This window comes from Amphiprion ocellaris, chromosome 7, assembly GCF_022539595.1.
Source record: "Amphiprion ocellaris isolate individual 3 ecotype Okinawa chromosome 7, ASM2253959v1, whole genome shotgun sequence".
In the NCBI taxonomy this organism is placed as follows: Eukaryota; Metazoa; Chordata; class Actinopteri; family Pomacentridae; genus Amphiprion; species Amphiprion ocellaris.
In genome coordinates this window covers 4,159,148-4,179,163 of record NC_072772.1, presented here as the reverse complement: position 1 = coordinate 4,179,163, position 20,016 = coordinate 4,159,148, and the positions used below count along the sequence as shown (strand labels likewise).

The 20,016-nt window shown below is 43.1% G+C and overlaps 2 protein-coding genes across 2 annotated transcripts in view; one reads left to right on the top strand and one right to left on the bottom strand.

Annotated features, from left to right (window-relative positions):
* LOC111575972 (SH2B adapter protein 2) overlaps nt 1–15,022 on the top strand; it is a 29,104-nt gene extending 14,082 nt beyond the window's left edge. Inside the window, exons 2-9 of the mRNA XM_023281435.3 lie at nt 32–977; nt 7,123–7,224; nt 7,453–7,544; nt 7,921–8,021; nt 8,117–8,278; nt 8,407–8,609; nt 9,410–9,584; nt 11,258–15,022. Coding sequence (XP_023137203.1) covers nt 63–977; nt 7,123–7,224; nt 7,453–7,544; nt 7,921–8,021; nt 8,117–8,278; nt 8,407–8,609; nt 9,410–9,584; nt 11,258–11,592 — 2,085 coding nt within the window. The 5' untranslated portion in view covers nt 32–62 and the 3' untranslated portion in view covers nt 11,593–15,022. The remainder of the gene's footprint in view (nt 1–31; nt 978–7,122; nt 7,225–7,452; nt 7,545–7,920; nt 8,022–8,116; nt 8,279–8,406; nt 8,610–9,409; nt 9,585–11,257) is intronic.
* Nucleotides 15,023–16,237: 1,215 nt separating this feature from the next.
* dnajc30b (DnaJ (Hsp40) homolog, subfamily C, member 30b) lies at nt 16,238–19,192 on the bottom strand. The gene has a single exon (XM_023281436.3). It carries the CDS (start codon nt 19,155–19,157, stop codon nt 18,003–18,005), a length of 1,155 nt encoding a protein of 384 aa, XP_023137204.2. The 5' UTR covers nt 19,158–19,192; the 3' UTR covers nt 16,238–18,002.
* Between the last annotated feature and the right edge of the window lie 824 nt (nt 19,193–20,016).

Here is a 20,016-nt window from a genome sequence, read left to right as displayed (position 1 = left end):
ACTAACACTCTGCTCCTCTTCTCCTCCTCAGCCTCTCCTCGGTGGGTTGGCATGGCCCAGTGATGAACGGAGCGGTGGTGCCTGGTAGCCCGGAGCTCTCCTCCTCGTGCCCACTGCCTGACTGGCGAGAGTTCTGTGAGCTCCATGCTCGAGCCTCTGCTGCCGACTTCGCCGACAAGTTCCAGCGCTTTCTGTCGGAGAACCCGTGCTATGACTCGCCCGGCGCCGATGCCAGCTTCTCACAGCACTTTGCCCACCACTTCCTGGAGTGCTTCTCTGCAGCGCTGACCCAGGCCCGGGAGAACCAGGCGTCCTCACCGGGGGAGGACGGCTCCAACGCGGCGCCCAAGTACAGCATCGTTCCATTCCTGGGAATCCAGGGTTGCCCACTGTCCTACGGTCACGACCTCTACCAGAGACGCAAGGACGCCGGGGCTTCAAGCGAATCCCTGGACAGCATGGACAGCGGAGGGGGAGGGATAGATGGGGGAGGCAGTGGCACCACGGCCTCCCGAGGCCCCCAGACGACCCACAAGGTGTCGGCTCTGGGACAGTCCCGCAGCTCCGAGGACGTGTCGGTCAGCCACCCGAAGGCTCGCTTCAAGAAGGGCTTCTCTCTGAGGAACATGAGCCTGTGTGTGGTGGACGGGGTGAAGGAGATGTGGCACAGGCGGGCCTCCCCTGAACCTGACGCTCCCTCTGGGGCCAGGAAGGCCAACGGGGGAGGAGGAGGCGGGGGAGGGGAGGTAGCAGGGGGAGAGAAGTGGTCCCAAAAGCTCCGGCTTCCCAGGGGGTCCCAGGGCCACAAGGCCGAGCTGCTGGAGATCCAGAGGGAGGGAGCGCTGAGGTACATGGTGGCCGACGACACGAACTGTATGGGGGCCGCTCAGTGGCAGAAATGTCGTCTGCTGCTGAGGAAGACGAAGAGGGATGAAGGAGGGGAAAGGTTCCTGCTGGAATTCTACGTACCACCCAAGGTAACACACAACATAGTGGGGAGTCGAGCAAAAGAGTAATCATGGATTGTGATGATAATGGATCAATTAATTGTTTTTTCTATTGAAGTGATAATTCATTGACAATGAAAAGTCCTCACATCTTCAAATTTGAGAAGCAACAAGCAGCTTTGCATTTGCTTTTAATTTTATCCTGCATTATTATAACTTAAGTATATTTTACGGTTGTATAGATTATTCAACTGAAACTATTTTGCTCCCGGGAAAAAGTGTTCTTCGGTATTTCAGCTAAAAGTTCTCCTCATCTTGTCAAAAAGTCCTGTAGGGTCATTTTCACTGCAATATAAAGTCCTGCACATCTGTGAAAACGGCACAACCATGACTAGTAGTAGCAGAGAACTCACAAAATTATTTAGTGCAGCATAGCAAAATTATGCCGGAAATCAAAAAAAGAAAAAAATGGCGTTGAATTTCTCTGATTGTTTATTTTATCAAAAAATCTGGAGTCAACTTGTACAGCATTTTTCCAAGTGCCCACAGGTGTTACCATTAGTGTTTGTTTCTATACTCTTCTCTGTATAAACACGGGCTACAGTTCAGCCAAAAAGTCCCTCAATTTTTGTCATGTGACTGTTTGTCAGAGTCACTAATATGTTGAGGATTGTGCCAAGAAAAGCAGAATTTAAATTTTTTTTTTTACAGAATCCTAATTTTGAAATTAGCCGTGTAGAATAAAGTGTTTTTGATGAAATATCACAATTTTAAGCTTTTGCATAATATTCCCAGTAGACCAGCGTGTCACAGATGAGTAGTTCAAGAGCCACCTGACAGTTGAAAAACAGACAGTTCTTCCTGTTTTTACTGTCCCCTAGCTCTAAAAATAATCTAGTATGGGGATTTTTAAAGCTGCTTGCATGTTTTGGAGATCAGCAGCTTAATGTATTTCATGGTATCATCCTCATCTAACAAAAACATATAACTAATTGTTCACATCTATAATTTTATTCTTAGAAAAAAAATTGCTGGAAATTCAGTTTCTCTCACAGCCTTATTTTGGGTTTGAGGTCAGCGTCTTGTTTTGGACCACAAGACATTCTTATCACAGCAGTGTTGGCATATTTCTCAATCCCCAATCCTTGTTGGACAGTAGGCAAAAATCAAGAAAAGATTAATCAATAATGAAAACAATCAATAGCTGCTGCTCTTTGTGAATCCCGTGTTTAAATTTGGCCTGATAATGCGGCCCTCCTGACGCTCAGTCACAGGTCAGACCACACACTCACGTGCACACATGCACCCTTCACTTTTGTCTGTATGGGATTTCCAGATCATTGCCCCTGACCTTAAGTAGGCCATGAGGCTGTGCAGCTGAGTGTGTGTGTAAATCTGCCACTGTCCTTTGATCATGGCTGGTGGGAATGTGGGGGTAAGGCTGCAGAGTGGGGGAGGAGAGGGGTGAGGACAGGTGGGAGGCAGGCCTGGGAGGGAGAGACAGAGCTGGTGGAACAAACCAGAGAGAGAGAGAGAGAGGAAGCTGTTGCATTGATTCCTTTAAGGCGACACCGTCACTAAGTTTCCCTTCTGTGTGCAAAAAATAAATATTGATTGCTTCCTCGTCTCTGGCAAACCGGCTTCGGGGACAAACTGAAAATAGGAACCAAAATAGGTTTGTGAGTCACTTGAACCACAAGAGGAACATATAAAATAAACCTTAATCATCATGCTTCAGCAGTTTCATCCGTAATGTTCTATTAACGTCCACATGTGGGAAAATTATTACCAGATGAGGCTGAGATGAGGAGAGACTTGCCAATAGGTTACAGCCTTGATGACACATTAATTAAACACACGCATCTCGACAGGCTGCTCTGCAGACACTCTCCAGGTTGTTTTATCTCTGCCATCCTATTCACATCTTACAAATCATAACAGTGCAGAGTCAACAGTGTCGGAAAGATAAAGTGACTCATAAAGTGTCACTCCTACCGGCTCCTGGCTCCGTCCCTGTCAGGACCATCAGTCTGTGTGGCAGAGACTGCAGCATGATAACTGCCTGCATTATGACACAGCAGCAGTTCACACTGACTGCCCAAAGTAGCAGCTAGAGTAGCAGTTGTAACACATCCCAGGCTGTTTGTTGTCCTCATGTAGCATCAGCGATAAGGAAAAATCCTAATTTGATTGTAAGAGGATTTTGTTTTCAAATGTTGTCTGAGGAAATGCGACATTTTTCTGTTTCATGCCACTTTTGCAGTTCATTCTGTCACAGCTTCTTTAAGCTCTTTTATGTCCCCCTAGTTTACTGTTGACATTCAGCCTATTGCTTTCATCAGCGTAATTTCCAGATGTAGCCAGCAACTGATTTAGCAGCTAGAGAGCCAGATGATTTCTCAAGAGGAGGTGGAGACTAAAAACAGAGCAAAGAGAAGCTTTAATGTTGGACTTATTCATTAGGCGACTCTAAACATTACTTCAAATTAATTCCAAGTTACTGTTGCTGCTCAAAAAGCAACTGTTTAGTAACAAATTTACTAGCGCAACTCTCCAAATAACAAGAAAACAATCTGCATTGTTAAATACTCTTAGAGATGAAGACTTCAACACCTAATGGATAGAAAGATGAATATGTGAAGATGTGCAACAATGAGAGTAAAAGCTGTAACACATCAGAGGCTTTAAGTAAAAATGTGATGGTAAGAATTTTTAAAAAAATTTTTTCAAATATCGTCTGAGTGAATGCTACCTTTTTCTGTTCCAGGTCACTTTTGTAAGTCACATTTCAGCTTGTATCAGCTTGGAGATCTGCATTCTCCTGCCATGAGCTAGTGGGATAACATTTGCCACCAGATCCGGCCCTTTCCTTAACAAATACAGAAACACAGCTACACATAAACACAGTAACAACACAATGATGACTTCTCAAAGCAATTTGGAAATTTTGTTCATTTATACAGATTGTCTTTTTAAAGTCCTGTCATTATAGTAGTTCAGAGAGAAATTTCTCCGTGCCTCCAAATCAATCCAACAAAAGCTCACTATGTTGGTCCTGTCAGTTTTACTCACTGTGTGCTATTTCTTTACTGCAATGCAATTTTTTTAACTAAGACGTATAGAATCAAATAGTTTTGATGAAATATCATGATTTTAAAGTTAGATTTGGTTTCCAGATGGAATGGCACATCACAGAGGAGTACTTCAAGGACTGTTGGAAAGTTGAAAATCTGACAGTTCTTTCTGTTGTCAGACTTTAGGCAGACTTTATGGGGCCTAAAGGTTAAAGAGTAGATTCATCCAAATTGCAAAGTACGTATTTTTTCACTTCCGTTTGTTGGTGTCTAACCATGCTGATCGTTTCCGTTTTGTTTCTGAGGTTTTGAGATATGCACACTGGAGATTTCCACCTCATGTTGAAGGAATAAGAAATCATTACACTAATCAGCATTATTAAACTAACATCAGGAATAAACAATATGTGTAATGTGGAGATAATTATCCCTTACTAAATCTCAAGGTTATCCTCTGCTTTTCAGAGCATCACAGCTTCTCTGAACTCTTTTAGGTTCCCCTAATTCACTGTTGTTCAGCTGCTTTCATTGGCATCATTTCCAGATGCAGCCAGCAACTCTTACTTGACACAGTGGAGCGTTTAGCAGCTACACAACCAGACAATTTTCTCAACTGATGGCAGAGACCAACAACAGAGCAAAAAGGAAAGTTAATATTGGACTTATATTCATTAGGTGACTTTAACGTTGCTGCTCAAAAGGCAACTATTAAGTAAGAAATTCACTCTGCCAACACTCAAAATAAACATACACAAATAAAAACAAAATGATCTGCATGTTTAGATACTGTCAGAAATGAAGACTTGACCTCCCAACAGACAGAAAAGTTAATATGTGAAGATATATGTATATATTTGCCCACAGTTCACACTATTTCCAGTTGATTTTTCTCAAGACTTCATGATCAGAGAAGAGAACACACTACTGGTTCCATCAACTATGCTTTTGAACACACAACGCACACACAGACTAACCTCATGTGGTCCTGAGCAGAGAGGTACAGGAAATGGTCAAATGGTTTGATACGGGAAGCGGTTTTTGACATCCGATCCAAAGAAAGGACTTGTGGGCGTGGACGGCACCCAGCTGCACAGGCGGATTAAGATGAGAACAGTGTTACTCCAGACAGATCAGCTGATAAGCTTCTGCCAGACTATCAGTCAGCCTCCTTCTCGCTCTGCCTCTGCTGACATTCACAGACATAGATGCACACAAACACACAGCTCAGTGCCTCAAACACACTCGCTGGATCTGTTAAGATTATCGTCTGGATCCGAGTCTCTGCAGAGGGCAAACTGAGGCCAGCCTGTTTTCTGTGTCCACCTTCTTGTAAACTCTTCCTGCTTCGTGTTTGTTAGTCAGTCAGCAGGAATAATCGCTGAGATGCAGCGAGAAATAGGAGACTGCGTAAAAACTGAGCTGTGGTGATATTTTTGCAGATCTTGCAGTCTTTTTGTAAACTCTTCCCTACTCTTTTTATGCTGGCCTCATTTTATTTCAATGAGTTATTTAATCTGGGGGCGTAGTGCGTCGCTGCTCAGGCTGCACCAATAATTTTGACTGCATGCTGCCCCTAAATTATCATGTATGACGGAGAACTTGGAGGGTTTGTGCGTTTCACACTAAAGATGGTGGGTAAAGTGGTTCTATTTAAACCTGTACCACTAATTTCAAGCTTTATGTTGGGTTGTTTTAGAAAAATATATAGTTGCTACTTTTAAAAGTGTTGCAGTTGCCTCCTACAGGATGTAATGCAGGATGTAATTTAACCCTGGACCATTCATAATTGCTTATTCTGGTTTTTGGTGATAGCACACTGGCAGAAAATTGTACTGCCACACAGGGAGTGATGCATTATTTGTCTTCTAGAGCAGAATGATTATAAAACATGTAACAAAATTAAATGAAATCCACTCTGATCTGCAAGCTTAAGGGAACACAGTCATGTTTATTGTCTAATACCAAACCAGGCATTCCCAACTTTTTTTGGCTGTAATTCACAATTGTCAAGCACACAGGTTCCCTTTTTAGACTATTTAATTAGTTTTTACAGGCCTTTTGATGATACTCTTTCCTTTCTTACTAGACAGTAAGATAAAACACATATTAGTGATAAATAAAACATACTGTACTGCAGAAGAACTACTAAATATGCTATATTTGGTTAGTTTTATTTCCCAACACTGGTAACAATCTTGTGACCCCTTCATCTGAGGACCGTGTGAGACTCCTGATTGACATGTGTTTGTGTAGATTCTTAGTCATCCTGGTCATGACTATAGTAAGAGTTTCACAGAAAATGCAACTGGACTTCTCTTTTTGATTATTAAAGACTTTTGACTTCCCATCCAAGAGGCGTATTCTGTTCTGAGCTCCCAGGGGAGACGTGAAACATCTTCAAGAACTAAAAAGAGAAGTTTACCTCCTGACTGACCTACCACCTAAACCAAGTGCAACAACTTGCAGCTGTGAATCCTGACCTGTGGTACTTTAGCAGTTGTAGATCTATGTTCCAACCTTCATCTATGGTCATGAGCTCTGGGTAGTGACTGAAAGGATGAGATTGTAGATAGAAATGGGTTTCTTCCATTGGGTGGCTGGATCGGGCTTAGAGATACGATGTGGAGCTTGGACATCTGGAGTAGAGTAACTTCCTGTCAAAATAGACAGCTGATGTGGTTTGGACATTGGCTTAGGATGCCTCCTTTGTGCCTTTTGGAAATTTTCTGGGAATATCCAACTGGGAGGAGACCCTGGAGGACACCCAGAATGGTTAAAGCGATGGAAAGCTAATCCATTGTTCTCTGCACGTTGGGCTTGAATCCAATCCTTGTCGTTTTGGATCAATAGTTTTGTTTTTTTTTATCCTAACTAACTGGGGGTATTACATACCTCATCTCACTTGGGAACACCTTGGATCCCCCCAGGAGGAGCTGAAAAACAGCTTAGCCTGCTAACACTGCAACCTGAGTCCATATATGTGATTAAAAATAGATGGAATCCTGATCTTATGTCCGAAAAGCCTCTAATGTGTTATTAAATATATGTGGTAATGGTTAATTTGGGCATTTTAACATGAATGTTTATGTGTTTGGTTGTAGTCCTCAAAGCCCAAAGTGAGCATCCCTCTGTCAGCCATCGTGGAGGTGAGGACCACCATGCCGTTGGAGATGCCTGACAAGGACAACACCTTTGTTCTCAAGGTAGGATCTGCATTACCTTTCCATAACTGCACCTGCATTAGTTGAAATGTGGGGCAGGAAAAAACTCCACAAAAACTCTACATGGAAAACAGAGTTTGAAAACAGGTTGTGGGAAAATGAGGTAGTCCGTGTGTTCGCTGAGTTAACATTGATTTTCCCTGCTCTACCCTGATGTGACCCACTGAACAGAGCTCAGTGTGTGACTCCACTGTTTGGCTGCTTCCACAGGTGGAAAACGGGGGAGAATACATCCTGGAAACCATCGACTCCCTGCAGAAAAACTCGTGGGTTGCTGACATCCAGGACTGCATAGACCCTGGGTAAACCACCAGATAAATATTTGCTGTTGACTGAAGATGGAGAGAAGAGAGGACTGAGGGATGGAGCGAGGAGATGGGAAGGAGAGGGAAGGAGGGGAAACACACACAGTCATTAATCATCCAATTAGTGAAGTTTTTGACAGGCTGCTTGAGCACAAACATGGGCAAGCTTTACACCGCCGACATTCCTCCTCAGTTTCCTGGAGTAGTGGACGGTTCTCGGAGCAGCTCAGGACATAAACAGAGAGATTATTTGTGTTTGCAAGATGTGGCCGTGTGTAGAGCTGTGTGTTGGGGCTGGGGGATGTTTGTTTGCACGTGTGTATGCATGTGTATACGTTCTTGCGGTTCTCCTGACCTGCCTGCTTGTGTACAGTGACAGTGGCGATGACATCGAGCTGGCGTCATGTCCTCATGGTCAGGCCTCCAAAGACTGCTCCATGGTGGCCTCCTGCAGCTGTGAGCTGCTTTCTGAGGGTGAGCAAAGACTCCACTCTACTCTTGTGCCACGTTACATAATATTTACATGTTTTGATCCTGATGAATGCGTCCATTTATAAAAACATGTTTAGGAGTGTATCGTGCTCCAGAGAGGTCATGTCCTACAGCAGCAGAGCATTACAGCGCCCCCTCAGTCCGATGCAGGGAACCTCCTTTCACCCAGCACCCGTCCCACATGCCTTTAGAGCGCTTCCTCCAGTCCCCAGAAGCCCAGGGCTCCAGCTCCTCTGCAGGTAGTAACACATGCATTTGCTTTTCCACCTCTGGAAAACCCAAGTAGGTGAGGATTCATGAACATAGAAAAACAACAGACAACAACTACAGATGGAGAAAAATAAAGCATTTGTGTGACACTGTTCAGGTGGTGGTGAAGGAGCAAAAGACTCAGATGGAGATGCCAGTTTGGTGGGTTACCCATGGTTCCACGGTACGTTGTCTCGTGTGCGGGCGGCTCAGCTGGTGCTTGCAGGCGGAGCCAGGAGTCACGGACTCTTTGTGATTCGTCAAAGCGAGACGCGTCCGGGCGAGTACGTCCTCACCTTCAACTTCCAGGGCAAAGCCAAGGTGAGCTGAGAAGCAGCATTATATTATGTGATGTGATCTGAAACTCTGTAAATTATTTCTGTTTGCTTGTTTTTGTGAAGTTCAAAACAAACAAATGTACTGAATTCAAAGGTATGTGAAATATAAAATTGCTTCAACCATAATATTTATTTGAGAAGTTCAGGAACATTTGAAAGTTAAAAATATGCAAATTCTGTCTTTTTTTTTTTTTTTTTTTTTTTACAGTTCCTGGCTCTGATAAATGGTGTCATTTTGGCAATTTATTTTTTTTAAAGATAACAGGCCTTTCAAACATGTCAGCAGGTTTTGGTGTTCAGAGAGTTAATAGATTCTCAAAGTTGTCACTGATTCAGTTTAAACAATGAATTAACTTTTAAAGAACTCATACTTGTTCTCCTGACATTTGGGGCTGCAGTCTTTGCAGACTAAGTTGTTCATGCCCTGAAAAAGCTGCAGTAATGTCAACGTTTTGTGTTCCCTGATGTAACATGATTCCCGCACATCACATCCTGCCAGCCCACAGTGTTGAGGAAGTGTCAGCTGCCGCCTCTTCCTCTGGTGTCCTCTTGGCATTCTGTCATTCTCTTTCCACAGCAAGACGCCTCTGAGATAATGTCCTGGCCTCTGTCTTGGTCTGTTTGTTTCAGATGTTCTCTGTGTCTCACATGGCAATTCTGTCTTTCTGTGTTTTTCCTTTCCATGTCTCATTTTCTTTCTCATTTGCCTGCTGTCTCCATCACGTCTGTGTGTTACAAACCTTTCTCCACCTCATGTTATTTCTCCTTCTTTCTCCCTCCCAGCATTTGCGGTTGTCAGTCAATGAGAGCGGCCAGTGCCACGTCCACCACTTGTGGTTTCACACCGTATCGGACATGCTGAGACACTTCCACGCCCATCCGATCCCCCTTGAATCTGGAGGCTCGGCCGACATCACACTACGCTCCTATGTACAGGTGCAGCGAAGCTCCACCACAGGTACTGCACAAAACGGCCTGCAGCTGCTCACACGTCACATGCAGCTGCTGATTTAACTGGTCTATCTTCGTGCTTCTGTTACAGTAAGATTTTACATTTACAATGATCTTGGGATGAGGCAACATAGTGGAACAGTGTTCAATTAACAATTAAACTTGCATGTCCTTCCTGTCTCTGCCAGCCTCCTACCACAGTCCAAAGACACGCATGTTAGGTGAACTGGTGATTCTAAATTGGCTGTAGAATTGAGTGTGAGCATGTTTGTTGTTTGTGTCTTTGTGTTAGTGATGGACTAGCATCTCCTGACCCTCCACATGATAAAGTGGATATAGCAAATGGATGTATGATTTAGTAATTTCCTCAGCTGTGTCTTTTTTAGTTGTTTAACTTCTCTGAAAACCAGGCAGGTGATTTTGGCTGCTGTCACATTTCTACTCGCTGTGGGCTCATTTTTCAGTTTAAAGTCCTGCACCTCAATGGAAACAGTACAACCATGGCTATGTGATGTGTTTTAATTTACTACTTACTTTTTTTATTTGTTTTGGACTTGTCTCCTGTCTGCTTTGTGCAAACATAGTCTGCAGTTCAGCTTAAATTTTTATCACATGACTGTTATGGCAACTTAGTCACTGATGTCTTGAAGGTTGTGATGGGAAACGTATATTTTTATTTAATTTTTTTTTACAGATCCTGGTTGGGACAAACTGTTTCTTTTTGGTGAATTTTTAAATGACAAATCTAGAATAAAATGATATAGATGAAATATCGCAATTTTAGGCTCAGGTTTGGTTAAGATTTCCAACGGACCGGTGCATCACACACGATTTGTTCAAGGACCGTCGGAAAGGTAGAAATCTAATACTTTCTGTTTTCACAGTTTCCAGCTCTAATGAATAGAGTAATTTTGGTGATTGTTTAAAAAAAGATTTCATGCCTTTCAAACCTACTGGCAGGTATTGGGGTTCAGAGGTTAAACTTAAAGAATTTGGAGTTTGTCCAAGCTTTTGACTTAAGAGAGAGGAGTCTCAGTTTAACAGTCACTCCTTGAATCCCTGAATCCAGAGGATAACTGTTGGCAAGTTAGAAACTCAAAGTTAAATGTGTTGATGAGTCGTAGAGATTCGACCTCAGAGATGGAGGAAGCAGAGCTTAAAACTCGCTGACCCCCACCCTTTCCCCCACAGCCCCATCCACACTAACACTGCTGCTGCCCTCCACTCTCCTGGCATGGGATAAATGCCCTCCTGTGCAGGAGAGTGAGGGGGCGATTGTACCGCAGGAGTTTTGCATGCAGGCCGAGACTCCAGCTTCAACCCACCCCAGTGGTCACAAAGAGGCCCTCTGTTTCCCTGAACGCTGGACCTACACACATTCATGCACTCACTCACATGCACATAGAGTGAGGGTTTGATTCAGGGTGTAAAAGGCTTTATTGATACACTGCTCAGGCAAGTCTTTGGCACCAGTGTTGTCGGTGTTATTGCCCACCGAGAGAAAGGATAATAAAGGAGGCCCACACGGTCTGTGTTTACATGCTGCTCTGTGAAGGAGCCTTTTACTTGCAACCCTCCAGCGTAAACCAACAAACAACTATCAGCAGCACCGATTAATCTCTATTATTAATGTGTCTTCTATTAAAAGGATGTCTTTCTCCTTCCCACAATCTGCTGCAGATGTGGCTGCACCTCCAGTCCTCACTCCATCCAGGGATGCCGGCTGCCGGACAGACTCGGCTCCGCCAGCGCTTCACCCTCCTGGAATCACAACGCCTGCAGGGCCTCCCTCTGATGCCCCACTTTCCTCAAGCACCTCCTCCTCACCCACCGCCCTGCCCTCCCTCTCCCGCAGTGACCCAGGTACCGGAGGGGGGGTGGGAGGAGGGTTACAGAGCCGGAGCAACAGCTCTGAACGCCTTCTGGAGGCCTCTAGTGGTGCATCTGAGGACTACCACGATGCTGATGGGACTCGCAGGGCCAGAGCTGTGGAGAACCAGTACTCTTTCTACTAAACCACATCAGGCAGGGTTCAGTCATATATCTGCTGACTGGATGAGATTCAGAAAGTTGGAGGTGACATGTGGCGCTCTGCTGATGGTGAAAATGGTCCAGATCACTGGGTCACCCATCACTTTGTTTGTTTTTATTTCCTGTTCCTCAGATTTGAGAACAGCGGTGAGATGAGTGGCATGTCCATGCTGATAAATCCCTCAGCCTCCACGGTTTTGTTACAGACTCAGTTGTCAAACATGTGCGTAAACAGCGATGCACGTGGCTACAAGTAGAAAGTGAGAGGATAAAATGTAGAGAATGCAGCATTGAACATGAGTGTAGGAGGAGGAAGCACGAGGAAGTGATCCAGTGGAGTCATGTGGCTTTGATTCACCTCTTTTGACCACTTCCCATTCATCCTTACCCACAGTTCCCTGGGAGCAGAGCCTGTGTCACCACCCTGCTGGACGACTGAGAGGTTGAAATGACCCTGAACAAAACAGTCCCTCCCTTCTGAGCTCCTCCGAGCTCCCGAGAGCCTCCCGTTAATGTTTGTAAAGCTGCTTTGAGTCTGTCCCGGATATCCTCACTGTCCCTGTGGGTTTTTCCCCTACAAAGTCCTGCTCTGGGTCTTTGCTCTGCACTAACATCAGTGCAGCAATCATGGGTGTGTTAGTGTTAGCTCGGAGATGTTTTTCTTAAACATGTACAGCCTAAGGGTCTTAGTGCCTGACAATTACCATGGACTTGAACGGACTGTTGTCCATAGCAACAAGGAGGATGACGCTGTCATCTCACATCATCACAACAACCCAGAAATGAAATGCAGGAGATTAATTTGCTGTCAGTTTCTGCTTAAAACATTTTGAACATGCATATCTCCGCACACTCAAATGGTTCTCTTCTCATAGTTTTATTGATGACTGCAACACACACACACACACACACACACACACACACACACACACACACACACACACACACACACACACACACACACACACACACACACAGGTGGTCATATGTTGTGTTATAAATCAGTTTAAAACTGTTGAAATGGAAGAAAAAACTATCCAGGTTCAGTCTGTATGAACGGGACAGGGTGGCTCCTATTTTGATGTCCTACTGGGTTATTTCTATGAGTGTGTGGTGGTGTATTAGAGTCCAGATATTTTTCAATGATCGGTGTGCTACAGTAGTGTTTCTAAAACATGGTTTTCGGGGTCCCTCCATCTGGTGATGGTTCTGTATTCAAACTCATCATATGGATAAACTGTAGATTAGAGATGCTGTTAATATAGATCACTTTAAAATAATGCCTTGAAGATATTATTATACCAAATCCAGCATTTATCGGAGGGACTTGGGACATGTTTTTGTTTTTGAATGCTGGCAGTATTGTGTACTGTTTGAGCAGCCTGCAGGTGAACTTGTGGGTGGAACGGTACAGTTAGTAAAATAAAGGGTACTAGATGGCCATGCTTGGATGGAATGAGGTGACATTGCTGCTTTACTTTATGTGGACACAGTGCTGAAGGTGTTTATATTTTTAACGACAATGTAATTTTCCATCCACAAAATATGTTTTACTGCATGTCTTTATGCCTAAATATCTGTTAAACATCCTAAAAAAGGAAAAATACAACATTGTGGGAAACATGCTGATTGGCTTCCCTCCTAAGAGTTTGCAGCTCAGCATATCTCTCATGTCTGTAATGTGTGAAGCAGCAGGCAGCTAACTTAACTTAGCACAAAGACTAGAAACGGAGAAACAGCGAGTCTGGTTCTGCCAAAACAGTAAAAAAAATCCAAAAGTATCACTTTAATTTGGAATTGCAGACTGTTGTTTCTTGGTTGGAACCAGTTGCCATGCAACAGCAGGAGACTAGCTGAAAACATGTTTAAAACATGTTTAAAATTCAGGTTTTTGACTGGATTAAATAGATCAAAGTCCAATCAAGTTTATGTGTATAGCACATTTTAAAACAATCTGAGATACTATGAGACAGACAACTTCGAAGATCAAATTCTAAAATAAAATAAATGTAAAATACTAAATTAGTAGGACCACGAAGAGCATCCAAAAGCCACGGACAACATTCATGTGTTGAGCGTTTTCTTGAAAATGTCAATGGAGGAGAAACATTTGATTGAGAGAGGAGAACTGTTCTAAAGCTTTGGAGCTGCTACTTCAAAGATCTACTTTAACACACCAACTACAAACATGGAACTGTTAAAATCAGCTGTTCTGAGGATCTTAGAGGCTTTGATGTAATATAGGGGCAGAGAAGTTCTAAATGCACGTACTTAGATGCCAACATGCATGGCTTTAATAAACCAGTGGAAGAAAATCAGTTCTGTATCGAACAGGGATGTCAGTACCAGACTTTCCATTGTTTTTGGTCCCACTAAGGAGTCTTGCAGCAGCTGCAGATGAAACAGTGAGGACCAGTCGATACTGAGCTACAGTGAGTTACAGTAATCCAGCCTTGAGGAGATTAATGCAGTGGCCACAGACTTCAGATGGATTTCAATTTGGCAAAGGTCCTCAGTTGAACGTAGCACCCTTTAACCAAGGAGTCTGTCAAATTTCAGTGCTGAGTCAAAGATGACACCAGTATTCCCGGCATTGGCATGAAGGTTTGCTGCCAGTGGCCCTAAGAAGCTGTTTATTCTCGTCTGTGTCGGAGTTATCAAACACAATCACTTCTGTCCTGATGTCCCTCAGCTGAGGACAGTTTAGACAAGACTGGGTGTGTTAACTAACTAGTGAGCCATAAAGATGCTTGTTTCAGAGCCAGACTATCCTTGTTCTAGTGCTTTAGGCTAAATTATACAGTTGCTAATGGTGCATTCACTGTCATCAGTCTTCTTATCATCTTGCAGCAGGGCAGGGAATAAATGCACTTTCCAGCAATTTTTGTTCTTAAGTATCTTAGACGCCTCACAACATGAAGGCAGAAGCATTTAAAAATATTGCAAACAGGCAAACAAGCAGCTACATGTAATATCTGAAGCGCATGCAACACTTTTGTTCAGTTGGAATAAACATATCAAGAGTCACCGCCGGTCTTTTCAAGCATGGCCATTTAGCTTCAGAGGTGATTTGAGTCCAGGAGCGGACAGAGCAGTTCATGTGCCAATTTGAATCCTATTTTTGAGACATATTTATTCCTCAGCCTGTAAATTACATTTTTTTCCCAGTGAGTCTTATTTATGTACAACTGATTGATTCTTCTTGATGAAACATCCACAGTGAAAACTGTCTCTTGCAAGAAACCCATCTCACATATCACAGATTACTCATGTCTCCCTTTTATTTTCTTAACACTTTAAAGCTGAATTTTCTGTTGTCTGACTGAGTTTTGAAGAGTCTGTGCAATTTTGTACAAAGTGATGTACTTGACATACTACTTTATATTTCTGTGAATAAAATGTGAACAAACTGTTGCACATTTTCTGTAGATATTTGCACATAAATGTCACAACCAGGGGGTCCACAAAAGTCAAAAGTTTTAGGAGCTCTGTACAGATAGAATTGTCTCGCCTTTATCAGAGAAGTGTGAAACCTGATGTGATGTGGTTTCTCATCTGTTTCAGCTTACACTAAACAAAACCATCTGCCCTTGTTTCATAATTATTCCCCTAAGAACACGCTTTGAAGACATTCAGACTTATCCCATACATTTACAGAGCAGTACGTGATCTAGATTTAAAGATCATAGTTAAAACCGCATCAGCCAGTTTAAAAACTGAAAACACGATCCTATTAATCCTCTAGGTTTATGTCTCTAATATGCAACATCTTAACCTCTGAAGCACACCAAAACCCACCAGCCACAGGACTTTGGCTTTGAAAGGTGTTATCTTTAAAAGAAAGCCCCACAACTACATAATTTATCAGACAGAAACTAAAAACGGAAAGCATCATCAGAATTGCAGCTTTCCGATGGTCCTTGAACTCATCAAGTGTAGTGAGCTGTTCTGTCTTAACTAAAATTAAATTTAAAAATCTGAATATTTGGACAAAATCACTTTATTCTATGTGTTTGGTTTAAAAAAGTTGCCAAAAATAACATCTTTTGCTATAACCAAATATGTAAAACGAACACAAAAAAACAGTTATGTGACAAAAATTCAGGGACTTGGCTGAACTGAGTAATAAAATATCTATAGTATGCTGAATCTATTTTTCCCCACTATTGGCAATACCTGTTGGTACTTGGAAAAATGCTGTTTTTATTATTATTTATGGTCTTATAACTGTATTACACTGCACTGAAAAGATCTTTGAGTTCTTTACTTCTAGCCATGCTTGTGCTGTTTCCATAGAGGTGCAGGATTTTATATTGCAGTGAAAAATGAGCCCACAGTGAGTGAAAACAGGACAGGAACACCCAGGAACTGCTTGGAGTTCAGAAGGTTAAGAGAAGCTGTAATCTGCCATACCGTCAACAACAGCAGCAAGCTGAGACCTCCATAGCAGGCATTCATATCCTCCCACTCAGTTAAAACACACTGAGCCCCTCAGGCCTCCAGCTGGAACCCACACATCAGTTTCATGTTTTCAGATGCCCTCTAGAGGTCAGATCTTAAAAGAAAAAAAAAAAAAACTGGATACTTACAACTAAGAACTCACTCTAATAACTGATTAAACTAAACAAATTAATCAAACAGTTTTATTGTAGTTTCTTAAATACAGTCTCCTTTACACAAAATAAATATTTTTAAATTTCCAATAACATATCAATCACAATGCAGCATCCTGTATGTACAGTACATACACATATATACACTTAACATCTGGAGGATGATGTCAAAATGTGTATAAATTAATTTATATTATAGTCAGTTTTGTACATTACAGAGTCAGTGTATAGCGTAAGGTGGATGAATTGTGCTTTGATCAGCATTAAAAGTTGAATTTTTCCATCTCTCTGCAGTATTTGGATGAAGAGAGATCCATTTAAGTTGCCAAAAGTTGATTGGCTTTAGAAACAGAAGTAAATTAAGGTTCACAGAGCATCACAACTGACTGAACAACTGTTGTGATGGCTGGTAGAAACAGCAAACCAGCACAGATGAATCAAATGAAACGTGAGAAAGCCATTCAGTATGAAATATCTTCTCATCACCCATAAACTGGCTGCTTCAGAGATCCTGTAAAGGCCTACATGCTTCACGATTCGTCCTGTATACAGGAATTTTTAGCACCTGCCAAAGAGGTTTCAGCCAGTGTTGAAGAAAAACCGCCAGCAGCAAAATCAGAAGAATTGAGGGTGAAACAAAATTCTAATCAATATTGTCAATAGGTGTTTAATTTATTCAAGTATAACAGACATTTTTGTTATCAAATGATCAAAACTAACAAGAAAGGCACTGATTTTTTCCAGATAAGGTAAAGCAGAATCAGTGGCTTTACTGTATTGTGGGACAGGAAAACCCTGTGCTTGAAGTATTACAGGAATAAATACTTCCAATGACATGAAGAAATTAGGAAAATTCAGTTGCTTTCTTACAGGATTAATACGCAATTTTGCAAATCTGTCTTGTCCAGATATGCCATAGAGCTGCTTTTTCTTTGCATACCTATTAGTACTATTCTTACTGGCCATAAATCAAGTTTTTACCTTGTTAACATGTCCATAAGGTGTCATAGGTGAAATAAACAGTCAACGCCACGGCTGAGTTCTGCTACTTTGAAACTGCAGTGTGCCAATGACAGTCTCATAGGGGGGAAAAAGTCTACATGTGTAACTCTGATACACACAGATGAGCTTTTGGGGGTTAAAGCAATGACCGGACAAGGACTTTAAAAGATCTTGATATGATTTCAATGCAGGTCAGATTCAGCCTTTTTGTTTACTTGGATAGTGGTTCTATGTTGAGCTGCAGCACAAAGATATTACCAAAAATAGTGGACTGTGGATCACATAGTGGGGAGGATATCTTATAAAAATAACCTGCTGAAGGCTCATATATTACCTTCAGGTTAACTGTTCAATGCATAAAAGAAGGAAAGGGGAGGACTGTGTATTCTTTTCCCCATCACTTACATTGAAAACACATCAAGAACGGATCTTTGTCTAGTAAAAACAGGAGGAGAGATAATAACTGTTTTAGTGTTCAAATGGGTACCTGATGATTATTTTAAGACAGACTTTCAAAATTAGGAACCTAATACATTCAGCATGTGAGTGGATGCATTTTATGAATGAGAAGACAGACTGCTGCTTGTACAGCTAGCCGCTGGTGTGTGTACACAAGCAACACTAAAAATAATCACCTTCAACTGTCAGAAACTGTGCAACACTTGCAAAACAGTCTGAGGTAGCACCCTCACCCCTCCCTCACCCCTCCCTCACCCTCTCCCTCACCCTCCCTGAGAATCACAACATGAGAGGTGGCGCGTCTGGCTGCTGTTTCTATTTCAGGGCCTGGCGAGACTGGCGAGAAGCAGCCCTGCCATGCCCACCGCCACTGTCAAAGCCAGCTCCATCATCTTCCCCTCCCTCCACCTGCTCACGTTCACCTTCTGCTGCTCCTCCATGCGCTGCTTGCGGGCCCTCATGTCCCTCTCTCTCTGCAGCTGCTCCCCGTAGTGAGCCCGATAAAAGGCGTCAAAATCAAATATGGGTTTCCCTCCGGGTTGGGAGAACCTCCTGGCTCTCTGCTGCTGCTGCTGATGTGGGGAACCTGTGGATCTGCCTGTGGTCTCTCTAGAAGACGGCCTCCCTGCACGTTGGACGTCAGACTGGCTCAGGATGCCCCGGTCGTACTTCCTCCTCAGGCTGATGTTGCCCAGGACCGTGTACGCCTCGCTGATCTCAGAGAACCGCTGGGTGGCCTCCTCGCTGCCCGGGTTCTTGTCAGGGTGGTAGATGAAGGACTGCTTGTAGTAGGCCGTCTTGATCTGGGACTGTGTGGCGGTGGGGGACACGCTGAGGATGTCGTAATAGGCCGTCCTGCTTCTGTGCAGCAGAGGAGCATCTTCTGAGCTCCAGCTGTAGCTTCTAGATGATGCTGAAGCTTTCAGGGTATCAGGGTGAGGTTTCAGACGTCTCCACCCGCATCCAGGCCACAGTGATCCCTGCTCTGACAGAACGAAGAGGACAGTGCAGAAAGCTCGCAGCTGCTGAGGGGACCTGAAGGCATCAGGGTGGATGGAGACAGCCCCTCTGGTCCAGGGTGTCATCCTACCAGGCAGCAGCTTCTCCTGGAGGAGCCCTGCAGATCGGAACAAGGCTGTTTTATGGGCTGGTCGGTTCTCTCTGCTTTCAACCAACCAGATTAAACTTGGTGTACTCAGCTCCAAAGAGGTGGCACAGAGCAAAGTCACATTTCCAGGCTGATTTTCAAAATTCGTCGCTCTGGAAAGTTTCTGTGATCTTCGTCTTGTTGTTTTGCTCTTTGACACTCCTCTTTGATCTCGGACTGATTCCTCTTCAGCCCGGCTGCCACCAGAGCCGCAGCTTATCAGAAGACTTCCGGGACTTCCTCCGGGGCTCCTCGGTCGACTGTGGCCGGTTCTGAGAGCGGACAGCCGGTAAGCGCCGCCGCCCAGCCGCTGACCGACCTCCGCCATTTTAGCGAGGACAGGCCGGTGAGCAACCCGGAAAACTGAGCGGCGGCATCCGGCTCGTCACAAACCCAGGAGCCAATCAGAGTCGATGTTTACAAGGCGGAGGCAACACGACTGACCAATCAAATGCAGAACATTAAGAGCGACACGAAACTTTATCGAGGAAAAGTAATTATATAAGAATGGATATAATTTGCTCTTTCTGTGAAGGACACCCTGAAGATGTATTTCATTTATTTTGGTCTTGCCCCTTCTCCACCGAATTGTGGGAAGATATTTGCAAATTGATTTCTACTTGTATTGAATCAGATTTTTCTTTATGCTTTGAACATATATTGTTTGGCTTCACTGACAATCCATCTGCCAAAAAAACAATTTTACATTATTAACATCAACCATTATTAAAAATCAACCAAAATCCAGCAAAATTCGCTGGATTTTGGTTGATTTTTTTGTGAATGTTCTTAAGAAACATTTTTTTTCCACCAGAAATTTCCCAAAGATGTTGAAAATGTGGACGTCAGAAGTTTCACTGTGGAAACATATTTTTTTCCCTCACATTTTCAAACTTTAAAATGGGTCAATTTGACCCGCAGGATGACAGGAGGGTTAATATACTTGTGTAGTGTAATGTTCTGAGGTGCTGCCCCTGAATTTTTGTAGCCCCCTGGCGATTGTCTTTACATTGTGTTGTGTTGCACTGTACTGCATTGTTTCCTTACATAAAGATTTCTTTTAAAAAAAAAATTCTGTGCATCTTTGTGTCTTTTGCATCTCTGTAGTTATTTTGTGTCTTTCTGCTGTTGTTTTGTATCATTTTATCATTTGTGTGTCTTGCAGTTTTTCATTGTCTCTGTAGATT

Excerpts from the sequence above, each read along its gene's own strand:
- dnajc30b (XM_023281436.3), bottom strand. The coding sequence starts at position 19,157 with ATGGCGGAGGTCGGTCAGCGGCTGGGCGGCGGCGCTTACCGGCTGTCC.